Source organism: Dendrobates tinctorius, unplaced genomic scaffold, assembly GCF_039654945.1.
Source record: "Dendrobates tinctorius isolate UK_male_01 unplaced genomic scaffold, ASM3965494v1 ptg000079l, whole genome shotgun sequence".
In the NCBI taxonomy this organism is placed as follows: domain Eukaryota; kingdom Metazoa; phylum Chordata; class Amphibia; order Anura; family Dendrobatidae; genus Dendrobates; species Dendrobates tinctorius.
The window spans coordinates 8,122,962-8,145,544 of record NW_027361747.1 but is presented as its reverse complement, the minus strand read 5'-3'; the positions used below and the strand labels follow the sequence as shown (position 1 = coordinate 8,145,544).

General features: G+C 43.5%; 1 protein-coding gene across 1 annotated transcript in view; it reads right to left on the bottom strand.

The window, feature by feature from the left end:
* Nucleotides 1-239: 239 nt before the first annotated feature.
* ATP10D (ATPase phospholipid transporting 10D (putative)) overlaps nucleotides 240-22,583 on the bottom strand; it is a 214,967-nt gene continuing 192,623 nt past the window's right edge. The window contains exons 19-23 of the mRNA XM_073583462.1: nucleotides 14,674-14,874; nucleotides 13,090-13,170; nucleotides 10,334-10,438; nucleotides 6,548-6,735; nucleotides 240-5,312 (exon numbers count right to left, since the gene is read on the bottom strand). Coding sequence (XP_073439563.1) covers nucleotides 5,072-5,312; nucleotides 6,548-6,735; nucleotides 10,334-10,438; nucleotides 13,090-13,170; nucleotides 14,674-14,874 — 816 coding nt within the window. The 3' untranslated portion in view covers nucleotides 240-5,071. The remainder of the gene's footprint in view (nucleotides 5,313-6,547; nucleotides 6,736-10,333; nucleotides 10,439-13,089; nucleotides 13,171-14,673; nucleotides 14,875-22,583) is intronic.

The following is a 22,583-nucleotide window of genomic DNA, read 5'->3' as shown; positions in this document are numbered from 1 at the left end:
ATGTTCCTTTATATACCGGTCTTTTCTCGGGTAAGCTTGTGCCACGTCACAGTAATATAGATCCCATATATACAGCAAGTGAACCAGACATCGACCCCTACCTCCCCAATAATACCACACAACCATCGAGCTAAGGGACCGATTCATGCAGCACAATGCAAAAAGGTTTGCGATCTTATGCGAGTTTTATAAACCTGATGAGTAAAACATTTGATATCTGCAGTTAATCAAGGACAGAATTACAGCAATTTATTTTCTTTATTTGGATTGATCAGCAATAAATACACAGTGCACAAAAAGAAACATATCGCCTATAGAGAAGGCATAAAAGTACATGTCATAAAAAACATTAAGATGTATTGAAGGTGCATTGTCCCTACAATTCAGACTTGCAGGCGGACAAACGTCTCTTAAACAAAGGGCTTCGTAGGCTTAACCCAAACATTACCAGAATGCTAGGCTTGACATAATCATAAAAAGAATCAGCACATTCAAGCAGAATACATATACCGTCCATTGGAGGCACTACAGGTGTCAGCAGTCCGGAAAACCCCAGATCCTAAATGCATGGACAGAATGTAACACCGGCACTTGCAGATTTGCAATAAATTTACTAAAACTAAACTTGAAATTTAATGTTTCATATATAAAACTGTCCAAACTATTAAAAAGATATAAAAACAGTTACAAAACGTGAAGACTCTACAGTCTGGCGGAGATATAATTACTTGCGTGGATATCTCAAGGTCAAGTAAACATTCTGGTAATCAAGATAGATGCAAATCTAGGAAAGGGGCCTTTACATATACATTTGTGATTCCCAAATACTTGTTCATATTTTAAGGAGTTGTGAGAGACAAAAAAAAAAAAAAAAAGTCTGAAAATTTAATTTTCTTCAGAAAAAGCGCCATTTTGTAAAAGTAAAAGTGTTTTTACTTCTATGTGGCAAATTTAAAAACAAAAATTGACAAACTTTAGTGCACCAAGTATAGAAAAAGTTTTAAGTTATGTATTTTTAATGGCCCCGGTGATATTTACAATCCTTCTGCCAGTTCCAAATAAAAAACAGACGTAGACCCTGTGTACTATAGGCGTTGGATCAGAAAATAGGAGGATTAGGAAGAGAAGTGGAAGATTTTCCCTAGAAATAAAATCTCCTGTAACACTATTAAATGTTCTTTTAAAGGGTATGCATGGACATAGAAAAAACACATCTGCTTTCTTATAAAGTGCTACTCCCGTCCATAGGTCGGGTCTGGTACAACAGCTGGGCCGCATGGCAAATTCTGGCCAAAACAGACTTATAGAAGCACTCAAGTTGTTTTAGTCCCCTCATTTTGCCATCAGTAACTTGTGCATATTGAATCCATTATAACACTTACCCATCGATGCCTCTTCCCGTTTCCAGCGCTGCTCTGGTCTTCTACTACACCATGGAACTGCAGCTATGCATAGCCAACTTGCAAGATAAGCATGAGAGCCTTGCTGTGAGTCATGTAGGCTTACATTAAGTAACTTCCAGTGCACATGAAAGACGCTGTGCAAGTCAGCTAGTTAGAAATGCGGTCATATAGTGCAGCAACGATGGAAACGGGAAAAGACCACAATGGGCAAGTATGGCTAAAGGAAAGGTTAATGTTGCCTGCAGTCACCACTAGCTGTGCATGGGAGGAGGGTACTTAAAGAAGCACTCGCATTTATATATTTTTATTAAACGGGATGTCCGGTGACTCCAAATGTGACTGCACACTTGTGAGTTAGACTGCTTCCGGCCTCGCTCTATATATTTGCATTGTGTGAGGCTGCGCACATCTAGTTGGAATGTCCCATGATCGTCGCCCCCAGGCCAGGCGAATCCTCACAGTACATAGTGTGTGCGATGTGAGGATTCACAAGTCATAGAGTAACTGTAAACTTGTAATTTAGGAACAGACAACACGGTTAAATGTGTGTGTATGAGCATGTAATGCAGTGTGCACAGTGTATTAACAGACTCCCATACTTCCACTCTCTGGTGATTAGCACCATTAGTCTCTGCTTGAATGATATCACCGAAATTATGACTAATCGTCTCACTCTCTAAGTTGGAAGTCTCTTTTACAAACAGCGCAGAGCGACGTCGCTAAGAAGAGGAGCAGTACGGCGCTGGACAATGCCAAGAGCAGCGATAGGGGACTATATTGATACACACACTACATTACACACATGTAATAAAAAAAATATAGATGGAAGTGCTTCTTTAAGGGAAATTGGTCACCAGGTTTTTGCAACCTGATCTAAGATCAGCATAATGTAGGAAAAAGACCCCGAATCCAAGGATATATCAGTTTACTGGGTGCGGCAGTTGAGACTCAGTTCTTAGAAGTAACATAAAGCAGAGCTGAGATAGCTAACCCTGCACACACAATAGCTCTGTGTAGCGTCTATTGACAGTGAGCTGCTTATCACAGGAGGGGGCGGAGACAGATCAGTGCTCACAGCAATGATAATGCCCTAGTGATAAAACCTTCATTGTACATAAACCGCGCACAGCTTGATAAGTGACACACCGTTGACTTCAGTGTTTGAACCCCTACCTCATGCTGTTCTCATACAGCCAAAACCTGCTGACAGATCCTCTTTTAAGACATTAAAGTCAAGAATAGTTTGCAATAGGCTCCCTACTTCTAGTGGTGGCTCAACGCAGCCATCATGTTATCTTTTAAATCTGTGTCTATGCAGGAGATCCGGAGAAGCATTTCAAGAAAACGGAGCTCCAATCAATATTAATTTACATTAAGAATGTAAATGACAGAATTTTCATATACAAAATGACATGTTCTAATAAAAGGGGGAGATTTACATCAAGATAGTCATAAACAAATGGTTATGTTCAGCTTATGGCTATAGTCTTTACAATGAAAAAGTGACAATATAACAATTCTATAATAACACAATTACTACGAGGATGTTCCCCAATATGTTCAGGAACACAGTATGAATTAGGAAGTTTTGTAAAGGATCCATAATTGCTGACATTCCAATGTAGGAACATGACAAATCAACATGTTCAAAATGTAACAGTGAGTAATTAACTACTAAAAAACATCAGCAGAAAACTGCAAGAACATGTGAAAAGAGTCTTAAAGACCATCAAGAATAAGGCTCCTACTAGTGATGAGCGCAAGTGCTCGTTATTCCTGTTTGCACCGAGTATCGGGGGTGCTTAAAAGTGACATGTTAGAGTCCCTGTATGTTTCAAGGTTGTTTGTCAGGCAATCCCCATATGTTTTGTAGCTTCTAACTGCTTAACATGCTGCCGCGGGGATTCAAACTTGTCCCCGCGATACTCTGTGCATAGCCGAGCACCATAGGCAAACTCGAGAAACAGGCATTGTGCTCACCACTAGCTCCTACACATTCCAAGGTGTGGGACTTAATGCAGCATCATGCATGTCACAGACACCATAGTCCGGCAGTGTAATACATTAAACCTGAGATATACCAGCTTGTTACTACACTTCAATACAAAAAACAAATGCACCACAAAAATTATTCCATTGCATATAATTATTCAATTCTCGATAATGCCAATGATACATGGATAAATGTAAGTGGTGACAGCGGAGTAAAAACCTCAAACATTGAAATGGTTAAAGAAGTCAGCCTTAGCAATATTTTTATTCTGGCATCTTTTGTAATAATGTATATAATAGTAACAATCTATATAATATTGTGCAAGAGTATTACAATAGTTTACCAATCGCTATCTTCCCTGGTTTTCCGCTCCAGTCCTCTTCTGGCCCGAGTGACCTGAAAACAGACTAGCCCGATCACACAGAGGTGTGTATGTGGACCGGAATAAGCCTATGGAGGGTGTTATTCTGAGTCTCCATAGACTTAGATTGGGAAAGCAGCAGCGGCTGGTGTTGGACGGCAAAGCTAAAGCACGATCTCATAGGATCATTAAGTATTTTAATACTCTTACATATCATTACATTCATTACTCGGAAGGACTACGGAATTAAAATTTTGCAGAGACTTCTTTAATCTGGTGGATAATAGCTGACTATGCCCTTTGTATGCAAAAGGAATCAATTGCAAATATAAGGTGATGCAGTAATAAAACACTGATATTCTTTAAGATGCATTAAAAAGGATTTGTGATTACACAGGAGTATTCCTAAAATCTAGACGAGATTGGCGACTCCGGGCTGAACGCATTGAGCAGAAAACAAGTCAACGTTAATCTCTATCGCTGTGGATTTCAGAAGCAGGACAGACTGATCGGCTACAATTAGTGGAGGAACATAGCAGTGAGTAATCTCTACAGCACTCCCACAGGCGAAAGCAAGCATTACACAGGACCTACTGAATATCAGTGGTTTTTATGTGGAAAGCATGGATATGTGCTGGGTTCCTTCAAAAAGAAAATAGCTTTTTAATAGCTCCTCTTTCCTCCAGCTGACAGAATAGCTGATCGGAGGGCATCCTTCTGTTACTTCAGAATTAAATAATGGAACATCTGAACTAAGCATCCTTTTTAAAGATGTAAAGTCAGCGCTAACTGGCAAATGCCACAAAGCCCCTCACGAGGATCACAGGTGTCAGTTCCCAACTGGATCAGTCAGGTGTAAGAGATGGTGAAAGTAGTCACTCTTCATAGTGACCTGGTTTGGCAAATGGCAATGAGATGGGTAGGACCTCCGTATACTCCCTGACTGTGACGGATGAGCATCTTACCATCCGCTGCTTTCACCTTTTTACATCATCTTTCAAAAAGTGACATAAAATACAAAGTATTGCAATATACGGAGCAACATAACACTGAGTGGTCTATAGAATGTGGCAAACGCATGAAAATACTGAAATAAGCTCTGGGCTACCCTTTGGTCTGCTATTGACAGTATATATCTAGCTGCTGGTCTCTTGTACTGGAAAATTTGGCACTGTTAACATGAAAATCACATTAGACATCATTGATGGATATAGATTAGAACCAGTAGTGAAATGCAGGTCTCCTATTGAACACTGTAAAAAAAAAAAAAGAAGTGGTGCAGTAAATAGATTTCTAGTCTTTTTAGGTTGGCGGTCACACGTCATAGCTTTTGTTCTCTGCCTCCCTTGGAGATCGCATGCAGGGAGCCTCCTCACCAACTTTAGGTACTTTGCTGCCATCTGCTGACACTGCATGGAATAAGGTAGTGTCAGTCTTCGGTAAAAAACAGTGTTTAATGGCACTTGAGTGGTCCCCTGGGGACATGACATCAAGCTGTTTAGCACTCTGCTGCGGCGTTGGAAACATTGTTCCTTGAAATATTCGGAAAGTAAACCTAGATATAATATGGACAAAAAGAAAATGAAATTAGAATTGGGTTTCTACAATTAAGGCAGGTTTTAGTACAGAATGCGATATCCGGACTGGCCGTGAGTCTCCTGATCTGAACACAAGCATTTAGGAGTCAATTTAGTTTGGGTCAGGAAATCTGCGGCTGACCAGGAAATCACTGTGCGTTCTTGGGCTGAGAACATTGGGCACATGAAATAAACTTTAGAGTTACAAAAACTAAACCAAAAGGAAATAAACAACGAGAGAGTTGGGATCGGAAGTAGCCCGACTAACTCAATGGCGAGTGGTTTAGGATGGGTTCATGTACAATCGATGTATGCACTGGGAAACATTCAGAGGCAGATGCTGAATCTATTCATTGGGGGCCCTGGAGGAAAGATGAAAGGTGTTTGCCATTTAATCAGAGAGCAGCATGATGTAGGGACAGATGGTTATGTCACCTACTGGGCTGTGTTTTTATCTTTTCTCTGCAGGAGATTATCACTACCTGAGTAGGCCTGACTGCATGGCAGTCAAGCTAAATCTGTGTAACCTCGCCCCCACCACTGATTGGCAATTTTCACTGTACACAGGAAGCTGCCATTCAGTGGTGAGGGCGGAGTTATATAGGGCTCACCATTCAGAGCACTGCTACATCTGAAGCAGAGAAAGTGGGGATTATATCATCGCTATCATAACTGCTGCGCCCAGTAAACTAAGTGATACATCTCTAGAATCAGGGTCTCTTTCTCTACATTATGCAGATAGTAGATTACACGGCAAAAACCTGCTGACAGATTCCCTTTAATAGTTGGGGATGCATATATTGATTCTTTAATTTTCTGTGATGGCTCGTTCACACATCCGTATTTCCAGTCAGAGTGCTATCAGTACAAAAAAAATAAATTAAATCGCAGTTTGCACTAACTTCTTCAGTAAATCGGATGAGACTCACCCATTGAAGTCAATGGGTGCGCAAAAAAATAAAAAATGTCACAGTATAGCATCATTGCAATTCTGTAATGCAGGAAACAGTAAATGGTCCTGTAAGTGATTAACAGCCGTCGCTGTAAAAAAAATTGCATACAGATGACAAGTGAGAAATAAAATTGTCACTTTTCTGGATGAAACCAAACGAGTTTTTATATTGTGGCATTGGGGGATCAAAATCATGTGAATCTGTGACACCACCACCCTGCATCACTGATACATAGTATACATGCAATCCTTTATACATACCTTGGTAAGAGTGCAATAACCACTGACATCACACATACGAGATAAAACACGGGGTCTGTCAGGTGCGTCTGCATTATCCAGTAAGGGTTTGCAGGTGGCATACATTTCACACATACTGCATTAATCGCCAAGGTGAAGATAAAGTAGGCGACAATGCTTACAACCATCACAGTCCAGTGTATCCAGGTCTGAAATACAAAGAACTCTTTTTCAAATCACACAAGCATAGGGGTCTGAAAAATATTTTATACTTATTGTCTTAAGATCTGTTACCAAATTTTAGAATATAAAACTACACACATTAAATCTTAGGCCCAATGAGGCTGGTGTAATTTCTTTGAAATGTCTTGTCTGAATGGCTGTATAAACCTTTATGAACATTAACCTGCCTGGTAATAAAATTAGCATTTTAGGAGTTTAGCTGGATTCTCAAATTAACCCCAGCCTCATCAAGCTAAGAGAGATCTATTATGGTTATGAATAGTGATGAGCGAGTAGACTTGTTGCTCTTTCTTACCCATATGGTTCTTCCTTAAATGATCAAGTGGATTCTACTTTGGCTTCTGTTCGCTATGCGTCCTTTGATATGGCTGTGGATTTGCTTAGGCATGCAGGTGCGCACGCTTGGTTGGCTAAGACCGATGTTAAATCAGCATTTAGGTTGTTACCTATTCATCCGTCTGGATTTATTTCATTAGGTTTGTGTAATTTTTCTTTGATAAGTCACTTCCCATGGGTTTTTCTCTCTCATGTTTTTATTTTTAGGGTTTTGCTACGTTTTTACAATGGTGTGCTCAGCATGAAGTTGGCTACGGTTTTATGCTTCATTACTTAGATGATTTTTTTTGTTTATTTCCCATTTTCCCTCTTCAGGCCGTCGGAGTTTGTTGGACAATTTTGTTTCACTGATGGAATTTTTTAGTGTACCTTTAGCAGTAGATAAAACTTGCCGTGTCATCGGTTAGAATTTCGATTGATTCTGACCGTAGGACGTGCAGTTTGCCAGATACTAAACTGCAAAAGTTGAAGTCTTTGGTTCACTTTTTATTGGGTCAGTCAAAAGTGACTCTCCGGCAACTGCAGTCTGCTCTAGGCCTATTTAACGTTACTGTACGCATTATTTCGATGGGTAGGGTGTTTTTATGTGGTATGTATGATGCTACAGTTGGTGTTGACTCCCCAGGTTGTCATATCCGTTTGACCAGCTCATTAAAAATCTGATCTGTTGGTTTGGTCTCAATTTTTAGACAATTATAATGGAATTTCTTGTTGGCAACATGCATTTCAAGATTCGTTTTCTATCTCTTTACTGCAGTCAGTGAATTTGGCTTTGGTGTTATTTTTGATCGCGAGTGGTGCGCTTCTTCTTGGCACCCGTCTTGGCTTTTGAAAGGTATTACTTCTAATAACTTAGTCTCGGAGTTGTTTTGTATTTTGGTGTGATTATTTCTTTGGTCTTCAAAACTTGTCAAATTCAAGAATTTGTTTCCAGTCGTAAGAGTAAGGGGTTAGTTTTTTCCATTAACACTCTGACTTAAAAAAATGCATGGGTCTCTCTTCTCCTTAGGCAAATTGTTTTACAGTGTTTGAAAATTAATATTTGTTTGAAGACTAGTTTCTGTTATCAGAATCATAATTTACCTGTTCAATTGTTGTCCCATCGGCGTATATCAGATTTCCGAAAGTCTTATCCGGGTGGAGCCCTGAAAGGTTGCCCGTTTATGCCCTAATGGTGGTTCCTCGTCTGACGAAGATACCAGAGTTGGTCGCCGGTTCTTTTGCCGTAATACCTGGGATTCTTACTGTTCTTCCTGGAAAGTATGGGGCAATTTTTTTGGAAAGGTACGGTTTTCCTGTACTGAAGCACACCTCTGAGTCTGTTTTATGTTTTTTTGAGTTCTTAATTGGCCAAAATCGGTTGGTTTCATATATTCAGAAGACTTTTGCGGGGATTTCATTCTGTATGCGTCTTCATGGTGAAGCGGGTTTAACCGATTTATTTGTAGTTAAACAGGTTTTAAAAGGTTACAGAAAGTCTTGTTTTTCTCCTGATGGGCGTCGTCCCATTACAGAACCTTTATTAGTCAGGCTGTTTCATGTTTTAGAGAACGTATGCCGTGATGATTTTGAACTTGCTCTTTTTCGCTCAGCTTTCGTCTTAGCATTTTTTGCTGCACTCTGTGTTAGTGAATTGGTTTCGGCTTCCCACTCGGTTTGTTCGGGTTTGTCTTTGTCGAATGTTCAGGTTTCTGCATCTAATATGTTGATTTTTATACGAAGGTCCAAGACGGACCAGTGTGGTAGAGGTACATCGGTCTCTCCATTTCGCTGTCCAGATTCTTTGGTTTGCCCAGTTAGCAACATAGAAGGTTGGTTAATATTTAGGGGTTTTGTTCCTGGCCCTCTATTTTGTCATAGCAATGTTTGCCCCGCAACCGTTTATCAGTTCAATCTTATTTTAAAAAGTGCTTGAGTCTGCTTCACGTGGATGGTTTTGGGTTCACTTCCCATTCATTCAGGAATGGGGCAGTTACTACGGCTGCCAAGTTGGGTTTATCTGATTGTTTAATTAAAAAAATTGGAAGATGGCAGTCAAATTTAAGCTATACATTCACCCTCATTTGCTCTTAACGCAGTGAACTAACTTTCGTTTCCCTCAGGCTCGAAGGTTGAATGGCTGGTGGGTCACTCATTTATCCACTGGGCTCACCAGAGAGCTGAGAGTCGATGTTATTCCAGTAACCTGGCTTTTAGATCAAGTCAATTGCTGGTATTTTGGCATGGTAAAAGGGACCTTCGCTGGGCTGACCTGCTTGAGTTTTTGATTACACTTTCCGTAGTATTTCCTTCTCCGGACATTTTAGTTATCCATTTCGGAGGAAACGATTTGGGTAAGATTCATACTTGGGATTTATTATCTCAAATGAAGAGAGACATTGCGTGGAACCAATGTCAAATTTCATCTTGCTTCTTGGTCTTCTCCGAAATGGTCCCAAGGTTACTTTGGCGTGCTTCCGGATTAAGTTTTTTGGAGAAGATCAGGAAGCGTATTAATAAAGATATATTCAAGTTTATGTTCGCTATTAAAGGGTCTTCTTATAGGCACGTTGAGTTAGAGGGCTTCATGTCGGGTCTTTATTGGACAGATTTGTCCAATCTGTCTGAGGTGGGACTCGATATTTCGGACTCCAGAATATTTTGGAAAATTGGCTGAGGTGTGTGTGTGTGTGTGTGTGGGGGGTGTATTCAATTCTTGAATTCCTCCCCTTGTGGCAGATTGGTTCTGGTATTTTATTAAATTGATTATTTATTATATTTATGGATTTATGAAGTAAAACTCATACTAATATTTTCAGGTAATCTCTTAATAAAAGGCACCTCGGCCAATTTTTGATGACACCACAGCAGTTGTCGCGTGTGTTATTTCATATTAGAGTTAAGTGGGATTAATGCAATGGGTCTTGTGTCATAATGCCTTTATTTGCACTCTGCCTAACAAACTCCTTACAGCGTTTGACACATTAACAGATCTTTAAATAAAGTATTTCTAAAGTCCATTTTTAATATGCAAATTATCCTTTCAACAACTCAAGGGGGCGTTTGTTTCTCCAGACTAGTCGTCCCACTCGGCTTGTTTGTATATTTTGCAATTCTTTGATGGGAACACACTTGAATAATAAGAGATGAGATATGCCAGATCCCCTCCAGCTCAGGTCTTGTGCCCAGAATTCTCATTACATCTGCTGACCAGTGTTGCATAGCCAGACTCCTAATGTACGGACTCACCATACTCTTACTCTCAATCAGGAGATGAAGTAAAACCACAAACAATGTAGCGGTGATTATGAGGTTTCCGAAAGAATAGATGTCCATGACTGAGCCGAAGTAAGTCTGCAAAAAAGATCAGAGAGGCAGAAATATTTCAATAAATGTTTCATGATTTATCACAATAAACCAAATAAGACAAATTATGCCGCAGAGCATGTGAAGTGCTCCATACTTGCTGCACCATATCATGGAGATCTTATTAGGAGCAATGTTTCTATACAGCAATCTGAATAGAATTTCAATTTGTTTGTAGCAACTTCTCTGAAACCATATTTATATGCAAATGAAGGAAGCGAAAGAGGGTCACTAAGAACGCACCACGATTACAGGACCGTCAAATTGGCAGCCTCACGCAATGTCAAGTAAATCACCTAGTATCATGATACAGAGACTCATGCATATATCAGTAAAAGACATGCTGCAAACAGATCTACTCCTGCAGATCTTTACTAAGTAGTTTATGCCAGTTCTTGATGGAAAATATAGTCAGAAAAGGTGACATTAAATTCAATAAAAATAATGCAACATTCCTCATCCTCCATGTAAGCTAAAGCCCCCTTCACACATAGCGAGATCGGTAGCGATATCGCAAAAGCGTCAGATTTTGTGACGCAACAGCGATCTCGATACATGTGACACTTACCTCCGACCCGGCCCCCCGGCTGGATATCACTGATCGCGCGCGAACGTCCAGGCCCATTTTCTTCTCGCTGGCGCCGACTAGCGACGTATGGACGCAGGCGGAAGTAGTCATCATTTCTGCGGTCTGACAGGTAAGTAACAACTTCCGACGGGCTTCTGCGTCGCTGTGAGATCTGCCTGTTTCGCAGCTCACTAGCGACCATTTAGCGATGCACCAGCGATCCTGACCGGGTCGTATCGCTGTCGGGATCGCTGGTGCATCGGTAAATGTAACGGGACCTTTAGTTTAAAGCGGATCTTCGGCCCAGTGCAAACGCTCAGCAAGCACTGCAGAATGCTGGATCCTAACAGTGTGTTATTTGCACAGTGATAATTAGTTTCTGCTCTGCCAGTTCGAGTGGTCACTGTCATGATTTGTAGTTTTGCCCTGTCCTGTATTTTGTATAATATGTCATTTAACTTTTCTCTGGTTGTATTTGCTGTAAATTAACCATGTCTCCTTCCCCCAATACTTTGCAATGTCTTGTGATGTACCTGGACCATAATCTAATTTAGGCTTGTGTCAACAGCTAGTGGCACTTTGGCTATTGTTTCCTAAGCAGAAGATAACCTACAATACACATCCTGTAGACTCAGTGGAGCCCTTACATTTCTAGAATCTTCTGATGGACCAAACCATTGAATAGTAGGTGTGACCCCTACCCCCCTTCAGATGGGCTGATCCCAGGAGCCCTGACAATACATTCTTGTTTTAAGATCAGTTGTGATTTGAGTGCGGACGTGAAGGAGTCAAGAACTGAGTTGAGGCCAGCTCGTGACGTCCATGGGATTGTGTGGAATCCTGTGGACTATTGCAAGGATTATTGTTAACACATCTGGCACAAGGACTATCGTGAGGTGCCCGGATTTGTTTCCATTGTGTGGACTTATTGTGGACTCCAAGGACATTATGGATATTTGATGTTGTATGCTCCCTGCCTTAATAAATCTCGTTGGATCGTCCCTCGGCTTGTTGTCCCTTCTTGCTCTGTCGTATACCCCGTCACAGTCACGTGCCAGATAGCTTTCTCATCTACTTCTCTAGGTAGAACACCATTAGGATTTGGCATGCTGCAGTTCTTGCCAAAAATGTGCACTGGGCTAGACAACCTCATTTAAGTCAAATGTATTAAGTAGGAAGCCAAGATTTGTTAAAATTTGAAATCAAAGCTGTGCTCGCTTACAGCTGTAGACTAAGGGAATCGGTGGCCTCAAAAAACGCTATTTACCTGAAGACATGGGGTTAAACAGCATGTAAAAAGCATTACAATGCTGCTTGAACAGCTTTCTGAAAGTGTGGCTACTGGGAGAAAGTTTTTTTTCTTCTTCTTGGCAACTGCCAGCTTTCAGTCAGAGTTATGCGCAGAGCAGCTACAGTCACACTCTCAGCACCATTCACTAAACCGTGAGCGGCAGCTGTAATCACAGCTTTCTCTGCAGCGCATCTTTACAGAGTGAACTGTCAATTAAAGAGTCGGGGAGTGCTTACAGCCACAGTATAGTGAGCGTTGACTGTACTCGCTTCATGTACTTTCCCTATGACTGAAAGCCAGCAGCTCCCAGGAGGATAACAGCTCTTTCTTCCGAGAGTTGCACTTTGCAATGCTATTTACCTTCAGATTAACCCTATATCTGCAGGTAAACAGCATTTTCCATGACAGGTCTTCATTAATGTTCTGTATATAATATATTTTTAAATGTGTCATTATTAGCAAGCTGACATAAGAAATGGCAAATGATAAACCAGTCTTAGTAAATGTGTGTCCAATGGGTTGTGAGTCCCACAACTGCCCAGAGAATCACACAAGCAAAGAGGTCTTCATGTTGTCATCACTAATGAGTGCAGCTACCTTCAATCATTGCTAGTGAACATACAAAAAAAAAAAAAAAGAAGAGGCATTGTGGTGACCTTAAGGGAAAACTAAAAATCCATATGTAGGTTGAAAATATTTCATAAAATTTGCAGGAAACAACAAAAGAACACAACTTGTAAAAGCAAATGAACTCAGTGTATCCATGACTTTGCTACTTACAAAGTATGGGACGAAGAAGCATGTCAGACTTTGATAAAAAGCATCCAGCATCGTAATCCAAAACGTGGATTTCTTGTAAGCCTAGAACAGCGATATACATTGTATATTTAGGATTGAGAACAATTCATGTTAAAGAGAATCTGACACCAGGTTTTTGCTATCTAATCTGAGAGCAGCATGATATAGGGACAGAGACCCTGATTACAAAGATGTATCACTTAGGCGAAGTTCACATTTGCGTACCGGGGCTTTGCGGAGGGGCTGCGTACGTCCTCCGTTAAGCCTCGCCTACTTCCGCATACGTCCTGCGTACCCATATTTAAAAGGGAACCTGTCACCCCCCCAGGCGTTTTTAAGTAAAAGAGCCACCTTGTGCAGCACTAATGCTGCATTCTGTCAAGGTGGCTCTGTTACTTAGCGTCCCTTCCACCGCAGAAATAATAGTTTATAAAATTGTTCAAAAATACCTGAAATTTGACAGGGGGGCAGGTCTTTCCCAATGAATAAATCATAAGCGACTGCGGGGCGGGATCTGTGATCTGAGAGTACGGGCAGCGCTGACAGCGCATGGCCAAGAAGATATAGTACAGCGCAGGCGCCAGCATTTCAAAAGAAAACTGAGGAGGCGGCGCCAAATACGAAATGAGTGATGGATGCGAGGCGTCTGTCAGAGGGAGAAAGACCTGCCCCTATGTCAAATTTCAGGTATTTTTGAACAATTTTACAAACGATTATTTCTGTGGTGGAAAGGAAGGTAAGTAACAGAGCCACCTTGACAGAATGCAGCATTAGTGCTGCACAAGGTGGCTCTTTTACTTAAAAACTTCTGGGGGGGGGGGGGGGGGGGGGTGACAGGTTCCCTTTAACATTGGGTACGCAGAACATGCGGATGCAAGTGGATGCGTCGTTTTGACGTGCCCTCCATCCGCACAAAAATGCAACATGTGTTCTCCGGCACGTCAAAGCAACACACGCGGACGCAACCGCATACATCCACATGTTCTGCGTAACCAATGTTAAAGATAGGTACGCAGGACGCATGCAGAAGTATGCGGAAGTAGACAGAGCTTAACGGAGGAAGTACACAGCCTTCCGCAAAGCCCTGGTGCGCAAGTGTGAACTTAGCCTTACAGGGCTGTTTGCTGCAGTTTTAACAGAAATCACTGTTTTACTAGCAGGCGATCACTAGAGGACTAGTAACCTTGCTGCATATTCATGAGCACTGCATAAACCCACCCCCACCACTGATAGCCAGGACAAACAACAAGAGGCAATTTTTGTACTTTGGTGCCCATTTTGACAATATTTCACACACACGCACAGCTATTCCCATAGCCGCTTGGAATATTTTACATTTTCTGCTCTTCATTGTCCTTAGATCATGTATATCACAAAAAAGCATTAATCTATGTTAATGCTTGGATTACTCGATATAAAAACGGATACTGAATTGAATTATAGGTAGCATGGTAAGGGAGAAGTCCTCTCTAAAGACCAGAGGGCACAACATATACAATGCACGACTAATAAAGCCACATGGAGCACATGCAAATACACGAATGTGTCTGTCCGAGTGGTGCTTACCTCTGAAGTCTGCCCTGATCTGTAGAGCTCTGGCAATGCGAGCAGGGTGTCAGCAGACACATCTTTATCAAGAACACCGTAGATTATTGGGGGCACAGATGTAAAAATCAGATTGAAAAGAATTAACATCCAAACATCCACCATTGATGTTCCGGAGAATCCACAGAAGAACTGGTACCAGAACAAAAGGTTCACAAACATCTGGAGAGAGGTAACATTTCTTTTACTTTTCTTGATATAGATTGCAATAATATATGGACAATTTTACATTATTTAGGTTGGATTTGCACAATGGAGAAGTGTAGTGTGCCGTGCTGCACGTACAAGTGAAGAGCGTCATTTTTTATGCTAAACTACATGTGGTTTCGCTGTGTACTTCACTGCTACATGGCATTCAAAAGCTCGTTGCCCGCACTGTGTAACCCAGCACCACTTCAGCATTTTTTTTTTTCACTGCTGGAGTGGTATCACTAATCTAAGTTGACTGCCCCATGTCTTATACTTACCAGCCGCCATCTTCATCTGTTCTCGGCGCAGATGCGGTCATTTTCTGCAGGTTGTGGTCTTTAGCGTTTGTTGGGCGATCCGGAAGTCACAACTTCGAACGAATCGAACATGAAGAGGAAGTCAGAGAGCCGACACAGCCAAGACTGCCACTTCATATTAAATTCATACGAAGGTGAAGACAGTGACGCAAGCGTCGATTAGGCGCCAGGCTCTAGTGTTACAACAATTGCACAAAAGCCCATGGACCGCGAGTGTCGACACCGCTGTAACAGTGCTGACACGGGAGGCGAGTAAAAGCTTTTTTTATTGTGTTGGGGCCAGTAGCGTAGCTACCGGGGGAAGGGCAGAGGCTACGCTGCTGTAACAATCTGCGGCAGAGCAGGGAGAATCGATCATCTCCCTGCTCTGCTATGTTCTCTTCTGTGTGCACTGCACAGGACCTGTGATGAGGTCACAGGAGGGGAGGAGTCAGGGGTCACATGATCAGGGGCCTCAGTGTGCTAGTTGTCATCGTGCTGGATGAGGAAAGTTTGTGTGTGGGGAGCGGAGCCGCGTGTGTACGAGGTGTACGGAGCGGAGCCGCGTGTGTACGAGGTGTACGGAGCGGAGCCGCGTGTGTACGAGGTGTACGGAGCGGAGCCGCGTGTGTACGAGGTGTACGGAGCGGAGCCGCGTGTGTTCGAGGTGTACGGAGCGGAGCCGCGTGTGTTCGAGGTGTACGGAGCGGAGCCGCGTGTGTTCGAGGTGTACGGAGCGGAGCCGCGTGTGTACGAGGTGTACGGAGCGGAGCCGCGTGTGTACGAGGTGTACGGAGCGGAGCCGCGTGTGTACGAGGTGTACGGAGCGGAGCCGCGTGTGTACGAGGTGTACGGAGCGGAGCCGCGTGTGTACGAGGTGTACGGAGCGGAGCCGCGTGTGTACGAGGTGTACGGAGCGGAGCCGCGTGTGTACGAGGTGTACGGAGCGGAGCCGCGTGTGTACGAGGTGTACGGAGCGGAGCCGCGTGTGTACGAGGTGTACGGAGCGGAGCCGCGTGTGTACGAGGTGTACGGAGCAGAGCCGCGTGTGTACGAGGTGTACAGGAGCGGAGCCGCGTGTGTACGAGGTGTACGGAGCGGAGCCATGTGTGTACAAGGTGTACGGAGCGGAGCCATGTGTGTACAAGGTGTACGGAGCGGAGCCGTGTGTAAGAGGTGTGTGGAGCGGAGCCGTGTGTGTAAGAGGTGTGTGGAGCCGTTTGTGTACGAAGTGTACAGAGCTGAGCCATGTGTGTACAGAGTGGAGCCGCGTGTGTACGGAGCGGAGCCGGGTGTGTACGAGGTGTACAGAGCAGAACCACGTGTGTACGAGGTGTATGGAGCAAAGCCACATGTGTACAAGGTTTATGGAGTGGAGCCATGTGTGTACAAGGTGTACAGAGCGTGGCCGGGTGTGTACAAGGTGTTCATAGCAGAGCCGCATGTGTACGAGGTTTACGGAGGGGAGCCATGTGTGTACGAGGCATAGAAAGCGGAACAGTGCATGTATGAGGTGTGCGGAGCAGTGCGTGTAAAAGGTGTATGGTGGGGAGCATTCATACCTCCCAACCGTCCCGGATCCAGCGGGATAGTTCCGATTTTGAGAGTGTCCCCCGGCCGGGAGCTTACTTTTCCGGCGGACACAGGAGTACACGGCGGAGCCCCGAGGAGCACTTTAAAATTCGCACGTGACGTTCCACCAGAAGTGACGTGCTAGAAGCTGACCGGAAGGAGATTGTGACGGAACCATGGAGGCACTTCAGGGAATGCTTCAGATCCATCACCATGTCCTCCTCCTCCAGTGTGGACAGCGGGATCGCCTTGGACAAGGGGATGTCGGCCATGTGAGCGGATCATGATATGTACTGCACCGGGAGCCTCAGGGGGGCCCTACAATGGGAGCCGGGCTGCTATAGTATCTTTACAGAATCTTTTTTTCTGTGTTTGTTTATTTCTCTGTTCTTTAATTCTTTTCCTTCTTCCTTTCTCTCTCTAATCTTTCTTTTTTCCCTCATCTGTTTACTTTCTTTACCCTCTTTCTTTCTCTGTTTTCTCTTTCCCCTTTCTTTCCTCTCTGTTCTCTCTCTTTCTGTTCTTTCTTTCTCTCTATAATGTATTCCCCTTCATATAGTATAATACAGCCCCCCCAAAGAATATAATGTAGCCCCTTCAGAATATAGTGCATCCCCCCTCATAGGGTATCATGCTTCCCCCCTCATGGGGTATCATGCTGCCCTCCCTTATATGGGGTATAATGCTGCCCCCTCCTCATACGGGTATCATGCTGTTGCCCCCCGCCCCATATGGGGCATCATGATCAAGCAACCAGGACTCACTATATTAATAAAAAAAAAAAAAAATAAATAATATACTCACCTCTCCTCCTTGCTCCCACGCTGATTTCGGCGGAGACTCTGCTCCGATGTCAGGAGCTGTGCTGCAGTCAGACCGGCACACAGCGGGGACGTAATACCAATATTGGTCTTTTTATATACAGATTATTTTTGGCAACAGCGCGGTCATCTGCTTAGGTTCTCTGGTTAGGGGCCCAATCAGAAGTTTCGCCCCCCCCCCCCCCCCCCCGAACCAAAAGCCTGGCTTTGCCTCGAGGCTAAACATTTAGATTAAGAGAGTTGTCCTAGTAGTGGACAACCTTTTTAACCCCTTAATAACCACCAATACATCTTTTTACTGACGTGAGATATAGGAGAATGGCATCCCCATACAGGTGACAATCCAGCATCTGTCGGCTGTACACTATAGCTGACAACTTGCTGCATCAGCCACGATCAGTGTTGGCAACGACCATATCTGATTAACCCCTTAGATGCTGCTGTCAATAATGACTATATCATATAAATGGTTAACAGAGTGTGGGGGCTTCCGATTTAACCTCATAGGCACCCTGAGATCATGACTGTGTGGTCCTGATGTTTGCCATTGCAATTCATGGCCAAATAGCGGCTTTAGAGTCTGTCAGCTACAGAGACCTGTTCAGAAGTTACCGACATTTAGGTGGTAAAAATTCACTTTTTCCTTCCTGTCATGTCACTTTGAATTAATTCCTGAAAATCATCTGAAGGGTTAATAAACTACCTGACAACAGTTTTCAATATGTCGGGGGGTGCAGATTTTAAAATGGTATCACATTTGGGGGGCTTTCCAATTTATAGGACCCCTGAAGTCACTTCAAACCTGGATAGGTCCCTAAAAAAAATAAAGTTTTGTAAATTTCCATGAAGAAATTAAAAATTGCTGCTACATTTTTAAACCTCCTAAAATGCTAACAAAATAAAAATATTTTACAAATGGTGCTGATTTAAAGCAGACATGATGGAAATGTTATTTATTAATGTTTTTCTATTGCATGACTATTTGGAATAAAGGGATAAATATTCCCATTTTTAAAATTGCTAATTTCTTTACATTTTTGTCAAATTTGTTATTTTTTATAAACGCAAACCATATCAACCTAAATTTACCAGTATCAAAGTATAATGTGCCACGAAAAAAAAAAACAATCTCAAAATCACTGGTTCTAGAGCTATTACTACATAAATTGACACTGGTCAGATTTTAAAAATTTGGCCCAGTCACCAAGGGGTGAACTATGTTTCACCAATTACAGTGTTTCATCTCATTGCAAAACTGTACCAATTAGAAGTTTTTGATTGTGTAGTAAAAAAGTCTCAAGTAAATGTACTCTAGTAAAGGTGAGCAGGTAAGGTATGACTGCAATCAAATTCTGGTGTTAATTCTGTTACTTACCCCAGCAACTAACTGGCTGCTATAATTAAAGGATATCTGTCAAACCTTCAGTGATGCAGTCAATGAAGCCAACAATTATGAATTTATTACAGCTGGTATGTCTCATTTCTGCTATGTACAAAAGAATGAACATCATTCAACTCAGTCAGCCTAATGAATGAAAAATGCATATAAAAAAGCATAGCCTCTTCTCCATTACTGTACTAGCTCAAAGGAGAAAAAAAATGAAAAAAGGTGTTTAGTAAATATAAAATTTTAAAACCCTTTAGCTGAATATTCTCAAGTTTGGAAGTTAACTCCTCCTAATCACCACTCCCGAGAAATAAGGCTCTGAAAAACCCTGTGCAAATCGAGTGGAGGTCAATAACTCACACTGCTGCTAAATTCATTCTTTATGCTATCACTGGAGATAAATCGAGAGCTATGCTCAGCTGGTCTTTGGAATTTCCATAAGAATGATCACACACCGCTCCACTCATTCTGAAGAGTAACAGTTCTCGGGATCAATAGGGCACTCAGCGATCAATACATTATCCCCTAACCCAAGGATATGCTATAACCTCTAAACTTGTGGAAACCCCTTTAAAGACTGCATACAACTGTTCTCCCATTGGTTCATGATGTGGGCACAGACTTGTATATGTGTAGTATCCTACGAAGTGGCTACCTCCATGGGATACCGGATGTACAATAGTTTTGAAAATAATAGTGTGTCCAAAAACATGAGTTATTCACAATATCTTTAAACTAGTTTTTATTTCCATGCACTGGGAACATTGCACAGTTTTCTAAATCAAAACATGAAGAGAAATGTATAATTTTTAACTATGTTACAGAAAACAAAAAATGAACATTGGGCTGTTATTAAAAAAATAGTGTCTAAATTTTGTCTTTACAAACTCACAATATATACTATTTTTTGTGAGGATTTAGCATTCTTGTGAATCACTAACCTAATTAGTTGTATACTCAGTGTTTTTTCTTTTTAGAACTGCTTCACATCTATGTCGCACACAGTCAACCAACTTCTGGCACCTGCCAGCTGTTCTTCCAGCCCAGGATGCTTTGAGTACATCCAACAATTTTTTGGCATTTGTTGGCTTTGCATCAGCAACTGCATTTTTGATGTCACCCAACAAATGTTCTGTGGATTAAGGTGCAGGGATTGGGCTGGCCACTCAATCTCAATTTTGTTGGACTGGAACCAAAATTTTGCTTGTTTACTGGTGTGTTTAGGGTCGCTGTCTTGTTGAAACACCCATTTCAAGGGCATATCATCTTCAGTGTAAGGCAACATGACCTCTAAGTATTTATAGTGGTTTGAAAAAAACACTATATTGTAATCCGAACGCTGCTAACTTATTCTTCTTATTATTATTTTCCAGTTGATTTCCGCAATTAGTGCGGCCCGAACCGCTACACGCACAGACTCCGTTGAGGTGTCGTTTCGAAGCCAGCGTCCATGAGAGGTGTGCTAAGTATTTTTTGTTTCGATCGGATTTGTAGTTTTTGTGCAATTTGCGTTTGAAAATTTTTTTTCCCCGTCATTGGAATGCACTGTCTCCAATGCTTTTCAATGGGAAGCTTAAAACATGCCCTGAGGCGATTGAAATGGCAGTTGAGCTCATTGATATGCGCAGGCAGAACCAGTTACTATGCCAACGCCTACGAACGTCACATGACGCCCCAAGGATAGAGCTTCTGCCACATAATATCAGCTCTTAAAGCGAAACCCACAGCACTAATGCAAATCTAGCTTCATCACATGACGCATGCCCCTGAGAGAGAATGTGTACGCCAAAGTGGATTTAGAAGCCCAGTGAGCCACCCTGGCTCTTAAAGGGCCGACGTGCCAAAGTGATTCTTAAAGGGCCGGCGCACCGAAATGAGTCTTAAAGGGCCGGCGCGCCAAATCGAAAGCTGAGTGACCCCGGCCTCCAAATCGGAGGCTGATAGACCCTGGCCTACAAAAAGGAGACTGAGCCACCCCTGCCTCCAAATCGGAGGCTGAACCACCCCAGCCTCCAAATCGGAGGCTGAGACACCCTGGCCTCCAAATCGGACCCAGTGTGGCCCCGCTCAAAAAAATCAGACCCAGAGTGGCACAGCCCACCAAATCGGATCCTGAGGGGCCCCGCCCACCAAATCAGACTCCGAGTGGCCCCGCCCACCAAATCGGACCTTGAAGGGCCCCGTCCACCAAATCGGACCCTGAGGAGCCCCGCCCACCAAATCGGACCCAGAGGGGCCCCGCCCATCAAATCGGACCCTGAGGAGCCCCGCCCACCAAATCGGACCCTGAAGGGCCCCGTCCACCAAATCGGACCCTGAGGAGCCCCGCCCACCAAATCGGACCCAGAGGGGCCCCGCCCATCAAATCGGACCTTGAGGAGCCCCGCCCACCAAATCGGACCCTGAAGGGCCCCCGCCCACCAAATCGGACCCTGAAGGGCCCCGCCCACCAAATCGGACCATGAGGGGCACCGCCCACCAAATCGGACCATGAGGGGCACCGCCCACCAAAATGGACCCAGGGGGCTCCGCCCACCAAAATGGACCCAGGGGGCTCCACCCACAAAATCGGACTATAAGGGGCCCCACCCACAAAATCGGACCCTGAGGGGCCCCACCCACAAAATCAGACCATGAGGGGCCCCACCCACAAAACTGGACACTGAGGCATCCCGGCCACCAATAAAAACCTTGAGGAGCCCAGGCCACCGAATCGGATCCTGAGGGGCCCCACACCCCAAATCAGACCCTGAGGCCAAAGTGGCCCCTGAGAGGCACCCACACTTAAAACGGATCCTGAGTTGAAAGTTTTGCTGTGGCAGCAGGCAAGTCTCTCTTAAAGGGGCAGCCCGGGCACCATTTCAAACCACTATCTGTACTTCCTTCAGGAAATACACATCTAGCTCTTCTTCTTCTTATATTATTATTAAGTTGATTTCCGCAATTAATACGGCCCGAACCGCTACACGCACAGACTCCGTTGAGGTGTCGTTTCGAAGCCAGCGTCCATGAGAGGTGTGCTAAGTATTTTTCGTGTCGATCGGATTTGTAGTTTTTGCGCAATTTGCGTTTGAAAATTTTTTTCCCGTCATTGGAATGCACTGTCTCAATGCATTTGAATGGGAAATGGCAAAACATGCCCTGAGGCGATTGAAATGGCAGTTAAGCTCATTGATATGCGCAGGCAGACCCAGTTACTATGCCAACGCCTACGAACGTCACATGACCTCTCCAAGACAGAGCTTCTGCCACATAATATCAGCTCTTAAAGCAAAACCCACAGCACAAATGCAAATCTAGCTTCATCACATGACACATGCCCCTGAGAGAGAATGTGCGCCAAAGTGGATTTAGAAGCCCAGTGAGCCACCCTGGCTCTTAAAGGGCCGACGCGCCAAAGTGATTCTTAAAGAGCCGGCGCACCAAAATGAGTCTTAAAGGGCCGGCGCGCCAAATCGAAAGCTGAGTGACCCAAGGCTCCAAATCGGAGGCTGATAGACCCTGGCCTACAAAAAGGAGGCTGAGCCACCCTGGCATCCAAATTGGACCCAGAGTGGCCCCGCCCACCAAATCGGACCCAGAGTGGCCCCGCCCACCAAATCAGAC